General features: G+C 33.3%; 2 protein-coding genes and 1 long non-coding RNA gene across 3 annotated transcripts; 1 reads left to right on the top strand and 2 right to left on the bottom strand.

The window, feature by feature from the left end:
• Window positions 1-1,352: 1,352 nt before the first annotated feature.
• LOC108970382 lies at window positions 1,353-2,812 on the bottom strand. The gene is made up of 2 exons (XR_001993476.1): window positions 2,698-2,812; window positions 1,353-2,267 (listed from the first exon to the last, which is right to left on the bottom strand). It is a non-coding gene; the product is annotated as an uncharacterized LOC108970382 (long non-coding RNA).
• A 281-nt stretch (window positions 2,813-3,093) lies between these two features.
• On the top strand, window positions 3,094-4,016 carry LOC108970358 (ER membrane protein complex subunit 6). The gene is made up of 2 exons (XM_018935689.1): window positions 3,094-3,303; window positions 3,371-4,016. The coding sequence occupies exons 1-2, from the start codon at window positions 3,177-3,179 to the stop codon at window positions 3,577-3,579; spliced, it is 336 nt and encodes a 111-aa protein (XP_018791234.1). The 5' UTR covers window positions 3,094-3,176; the 3' UTR covers window positions 3,580-4,016.
• A 9-nt stretch (window positions 4,017-4,025) lies between these two features.
• Window positions 4,026-5,409, bottom strand: LOC108970357 (beta-1,4-galactosyltransferase 7). The gene is made up of 3 exons (XM_018935688.1): window positions 5,118-5,409; window positions 4,463-5,054; window positions 4,026-4,404 (listed from the first exon to the last, which is right to left on the bottom strand). The coding sequence occupies exons 1-3, from the start codon at window positions 5,230-5,232 to the stop codon at window positions 4,155-4,157; spliced, it is 957 nt and encodes a 318-aa protein (XP_018791233.1). The 5' UTR covers window positions 5,233-5,409; the 3' UTR covers window positions 4,026-4,154.
• Window positions 5,410-6,223: the final 814 nt, after the last annotated feature.

Genomic DNA, 6,223 nt, shown 5'->3' on the forward strand with positions numbered 1-6,223 from the left:
AATAATTCGTTTATTTTCTCATATTAATTTTAAAATTTTTTTTTTTCAAATTAATTATTATTTTTTTGTTGTAATTATATTTAAACTTTTGCGTTGCTTAACGATTTTTCAAAATAATTTTTTCCTTAAAGCATGAAATTGCTGAGTCATTTGTTTTTATGTGCTCCTAGCTTAGTTCTACCCCTAACACATGCGCACAAATACTTTTAAGCTTATTAAAGATAATAACTGTATATTGTAATAAGCATGAGACTAGCCGTTTAGCAAGCGTTTAAGGCGTGGCAAAGCGAGCTGGGCGCGTAGGCGTAAAACTTTGTCAGTGCACGAAGCAAAGAAACGTTTTGTAATAAAGTTAAAGCAACACATATGAATATATTATAGTTTAGTAAACACAAGTAAATATAAATAAAAAATAAATATAAAAATAAAATTAAGAATAAAAACATAAATAAAAATATAATAAAACCGTATACATATATCACTAATGCTCGACTGATTGAAAATTTTTTAACCTTAATGTTAAACGCATAGTCTTTAATAGCAAACAATTAATAATAAACTAAATACGTACGAATGTAAGTTTATATATGTAACTATATGTAATTGCAACAACACAAACCACAATAGCAATGAAATTTTCTACACTAAATGCAACGAAACGTAAATGAAAATAAATAAGTAAAACTATACACAAACATACATACACGCATTGGTATGTATTGCTTGCGGCGACTATAAATAATTATAATTAATAATTAAAGCGCGTATGCACTTAGTATTAGCGAAAATAGTAACTTTTTAACGCAATTTTCAGTCACTTGAGCTTTAGCAGTGAAATTTCCACGGGCGACACGCACAATGTAGAGCCCCCGAGATATTCACTTTTTTATTCACCTATGTAGGTTAAAACAGCAAAAAAATGTATTAAAAATATATATAGTATATTTATAAAAAAAAAAATACCAATTATGCAATTAAAGTAAAAATAGAAACAAAACCACAGCGAATAGTTCATAGAAATGAAACTGCTTAGTTATATCTACAATTAAACGCATAAACCGTAGTAAAAGCAGATTAACGAAAAATAATATACCAATAATTGAACTTACTACACAGGCAGACATATTATGCAACACTTGCGAACATAATAAATAATTGCAACACAACAACAGTACACAAATATTAATTAAAAAACAAACACTTAGATTTTATATAAAAAAATAAAACTAATGTGAAGTAATTCAATATGCAATGACACGCATACACATATATACACAGGCATAAGAAATTGTGTGCGCACAGCTCTTGAATTTCTCAAGCTAATTATATTTTAAATATGATCCTTTACAGCATTTTGATTTTTCTTCCGTTTTTATTTGCCAATATGTAAATGTAGCATAATCTGTACAATTCGCACTTGTCAGACAAGAATTGGGCTTAAATCAATATTAATATTATAAATAAACTATAATGAATATATTCGCGCGTGTAATCGCAATTGTAGATATTAAACTGAACAATTATTTCTATTATCAATTTTTAATTTTTTTTTTTTATAACTCAGTTTTAGCTATAACTTAATACGATATTATATATAAGTAAATATTATTGCAATAATTTTTTATATTTTGTTCGAAATAAAAGRCGATAATAAATTATTGTATGAAATGTAAAAGTATGTGTTTTCGTTTAGTGGAAAATATGTATGAAGATCGCTGCCTACTCAGCATGCACACGCCGTAAATTTGGGTTTATTTTTCAATAGAAGAGTTGTAGAAGAGTTAGATTCCCAAAGGAAATATAATGTATAATGGTAAATGGTACTGTTTCCGAGAGTTCTTTCGGTCTTCAGTCATATTTTACACTGTTGTTTTTGTAGCAGAAGTGGTATCGAGGAATGGTGCAGACTGGATTGTCCTTGACCGGATAAAAATCCGCGTCGGTTTCGGCTACTGAGACCCGACTTTAGTGCGAACGGTATACATACATGTTGTTTAAATGAGTTAAGCATGCCCCACTTAATCCGGAAAAACTAGCAAACACGAATACTTGACGACACCACACGCGCACACAAGACAACTCTCCACACTTGTACATCCACCCACTCAGCATAAAGGATGGTCTCTTGAGCAGATACAACACATTCTTTTACACAATTCGTCCCATACAGTTCGCCCATCATATTTTCGCATATACACAGCGCCGCTTCAACACTCTACCGCAATTATCCAATTCGACGCCGATCGACAGCTCCGGAAAATCAGTATCTTTATAAAATATAAATTAAATTTATAAATAAAATTGTTTTAAAAAAACTACAGTATATAAAGTGTTTTTTATTTTAACTAGTGTGTGCTCCATAAGATGTTGGATACAATACAATACTGTGGTTGCTAGTGTAAGTGTAAGTTTGTGGCTTACGTTTCGATTACAGCCCGATTCTGTCCATCAAAAAGGAATGCGCATACCAAATTTCATTAAGATATCTTAAATTACATGTTGCAATAATATAAAACTATACATTTTCGAGTATGTATCATATATTAAAGCATCACCAAATACCCATTTGGGGTTGTGTTTAGTATCGCGGGGTAGCCCGACCCTGTTTTTCTCCATAAACGATACTTAACCGGCGCGATACTAAACAATCCCCCCCATTTGTTAGAAAATGTGAGTAGCTCCAAATCTCATACTCACTTTCAAATATTTAATTTATCTCCAAATACAGAACTTTTCAAAAATGTAATAAAAACTGAAATTCGAATTTGAATTTAATTTACGCATACATGTAGGTATGTAAAACTTATTCCAATGTCATTCCAAACTCGATTGCACAAAACAACAACGTTATCAGCTGCAGACAGGCTAGCTCTGTTTCGTGAGCATAATTGTCATATCAATGCTTTTATGACATTTCAATAAAGAACTAAAAATAAAAGAATTAAAACCTGTTAAATAAAAAATTTACAATAACAATATATAGGTTCAACTTTTTAAAGCTTTAAAAACTTTAACTCTTTCCCAGCATTCCATTAATATTTTTATCGATAACTTTTATATCGATTTAAATAGAAACAGCTGCTTATTGACATTCGCTTTACTCAATTAACAAATTAACACGGCATTGTTCTATACGAAATATTTTTGTTTCTAAAATTTAAATTATTATTGCAGAAATGAGTGGCAGATTAACAACAAAAACTGGCGAGATTGTCGCTTATAGTGAGGCTGCTATACGCGGAAATATTTCTGCTGTAGAATATTGCCGTACTTCCATGGCTGCACTATCCGGTTGTGCTGCAGGTTAGCGTCAATTCTAAAGAATTATTGTGCCTAAAAACATTCATTAAGACAAAAATATTTTTTGCAGGTATTTTGGGACTGAATGGACTGCTTGGATTTTTGTTTTACTTCTTATCAGTATTCGTTTTGTGGCTGTTGGTTTTGGCAAAATCCGGCACACAGTGGCGCAAATTTTTCATCAATCGCCAAAGTTTGCTCACCAATAACTTCATGGGCGGCTTATGTACATACGTGCTTTTTTGGACATTCCTATACGGCATGGTTCATGTTTATTAAAATAGGTTTTATGGTGTAGATGCGTATCACTTTTATATTGAACTAAGAAACTATATAGGACATTTAATATTCAAAAATACAACTATGTGTGTGTATACCCAGATAAAAAAGTGAAGTCGTTTGCCCTCATTTATATAAAATTTAATTGTATTTATATATAAACTACAAATGTATATGTACACAAAGTAGCGGAAACGATAGCTTCAATGCATAGTGATTCAAGAATGATTTATGAGAGAATTGCTGAAGGCATATTTTTAAACTTAGAACTCAGGAGGTGCGTACAAGCACAAACGCTAACTTTAGTTGTACCCCTACAACATTCTTCACAAATAAAGATATCTCGAAAGGTGAGGGGCTAGTTCGTTTTTATAAGGACAGACGAAAAATGAAAAGTCCTTCATCTCATTCCCTCGGGCCTCTGTAAGCTAAAATTACTTCACCTCTTTCAATTATTTAAGTCACTTTTATTGAACTAAGGAACTATAAATTAAATTTTAATTTTAACTAAATTCATACAAAATGGTAGATGGTATATTAAGAGTTTATAGCACAGTTGATTGACTCAAAAACAATCAAGTGGACACAGCAGAAGCGGCTGCGGCATTACCGGAACAATCACACCACGGTGTCTCTTTAATGTCACATTCGAGCAGAATATTCAAAACAGTTATCGAGATACCATCTATAGACATATCATGGACCTTCAATATTTGATAGTTTAAGGTATTCAGACCTGTTTGTCGATCACGTTTACGTGTAACTTCTTTTTGATTAAAACACTTTTGTGTATCGCGTTTGCGGTGATAACGATTGTGTATATGACTATAACAGAGTAAGTATATTAGTAGGATTTTGTAAAAAATACTTCTTTTTCAAATACCTAAATGTATCGTTGACCCCAGTATTAATATTATCTGGTCGCGTGACTCTTAGACCTGCGTCTCTAATACGCACATAGAATTCGTCATCTTCCAAGCCCCAACCCCAGTATTTATTCGACATCCCATTAACTTGTTTAAAATGTTCACAACGCACCAACAAAATACCGCCAACAAATGTTTCGTAGTGATACTTTGGATGTAATTCAGGTGCTGCTATATGATGTGGACCAGCTGCGCTGGGATATTTATAAAACAAGGCGTCGTTCATCGGCAATAAGTCCACATCATGCATTGCAATGTAGTCATACACTTCACTTGTGAAACGAAAACCAACATTTATAAGAGAAGCACGGTTAAAACGATACCGGTCCACTTGATTCAGTAGAAATATTTTATGAACTATTCCTTGGCGTTTAAGGAACTTTGTCATGTGTGGCACAAATTGCAGCAATTCTTCGAATCGATCACGAAATGGCACTAACACAGCTAACTTGTGCTCCGCTTTCAGCTCAGTGCCATCTAACTCAGAATGCACATTGTACAATGCGGAGCTTGTCTTCTTTTGACCGCGGCTAAGTGGACATATGCAATCTAAGGAAATAAAAACAATTCTGAGCACATAACCATCAATATTTTATAATGAAGTAGCATTACCTGAACCCAAAGGCATGAAACTTAGCACAACTACTCCCCCCAAACAAAATGCCAATCCACACACAAATAGCCAGTTGATAGTTCCTATTGACAGCATTGTATCTTTCTTTTTCATACCACTTGTAATTGCTTGAAACACACCTTGGCCTTATTCAGTATCATTCTCAGTGATAACTAAAGGATTTATTAGTTTTATAATGTCTCCAGCATGAAATATATGCTACTTTTATTTCTAACAGCTAAAGTTTATTAATAACTAAATGAGAATAGAGGTTAAAATTAAATATTTTGTGCCAGCTGATTCAGAATAAAGCGTTGCCATCGTTTGAATCTATTTGTTTATGAGTTTAGAATATGTTTTGGATTATGTAGGGCGTTTTGGCATTATGGGAATATGAGAATGAACATCGTGTCACTCAGTAGATCTATGCGTAAGAAAGGGATGAAAGGCCACTTATGCAAAGAATTTCGTTACTTAACCGATAGTTGGCTTGCTATAACCTTTATCATTTTTGGAAACTTTCCCCAAAAAATAATGATAGAGGAGAGAAAAGAAAATACCGATTTCGTCCTGCGATGTCAACCACATAAACGTCAGATTAGAGACTTGGTTATTGAATTTTATATGCAGCGAGATAGCATTGTAAATAGGGATTATTTAAAATTTAACAGGTCTAAGCAGAAAGGTGGTCGAAATGTACCCCAGGGGGTCTGAAAGTTTTGAGGAAAAACTTGCGAATATTTAGTAACCTGTAGGAATTGCGGAGGTCGTACTGAATTTTTTATAAGGCCTTGAGCATACGATCCCTATCGTGGCATCGGGTGTTTTGGCGCCGTTAAATATTTATTTATTCTAACAATTTATGCTTTAATGCAGAACCAACCACCATATCAGTTGGTATGATGAATCCTACACATCAGCTGGTAGGGTCATGTGTTGTCTCAGCAGCGGTGGAACACCCAGTTTGCTAACGATATCGACCACAGCTTTGAGGAAGTCTTGTACTACTACAAAGCACAGTGATTACTACTAAGTCCCCGCTAATAACTATCGCGGGAACCTATCACCGCGAATACCATTTAATTTTCAACAAGGATCAACATGG

The sequence above is a fragment of the Bactrocera latifrons genome, unplaced genomic scaffold (assembly GCF_001853355.1).
Source record: "Bactrocera latifrons isolate USDA-ARS-PBARC rearing strain unplaced genomic scaffold, ASM185335v1 scaffold_3, whole genome shotgun sequence".
Lineage (NCBI taxonomy): Eukaryota > Metazoa > Arthropoda > Insecta > Diptera > Tephritidae > Bactrocera > Bactrocera latifrons.

Coding starts and splice junctions, on each gene's coding strand:
- LOC108970357 (XM_018935688.1), bottom strand. CDS start 5,232: ATGAAAAAGAAAGATACAATGCTGTCAATAGGAACTATCAACTGGCTA. Junction 5,055..5,117: donor TTTCATGCCTTTGGGTTCAG/GTAATGCTACTT, acceptor TTATTTCCTTAG/ATTGCATATGTCCACTTAGC. Junction 4,405..4,462: donor GGGGTCAACGATACATTTAG/GTATTTGAAAAA, acceptor ACTCTGTTATAG/TCATATACACAATCGTTATC.
- LOC108970358 (XM_018935689.1), top strand. CDS start 3,177: ATGAGTGGCAGATTAACAACAAAAACTGGCGAGATTGTCGCTTATAGT. Junction 3,304..3,370: donor ACTATCCGGTTGTGCTGCAG/GTTAGCGTCAAT, acceptor TATTTTTTGCAG/GTATTTTGGGACTGAATGGA.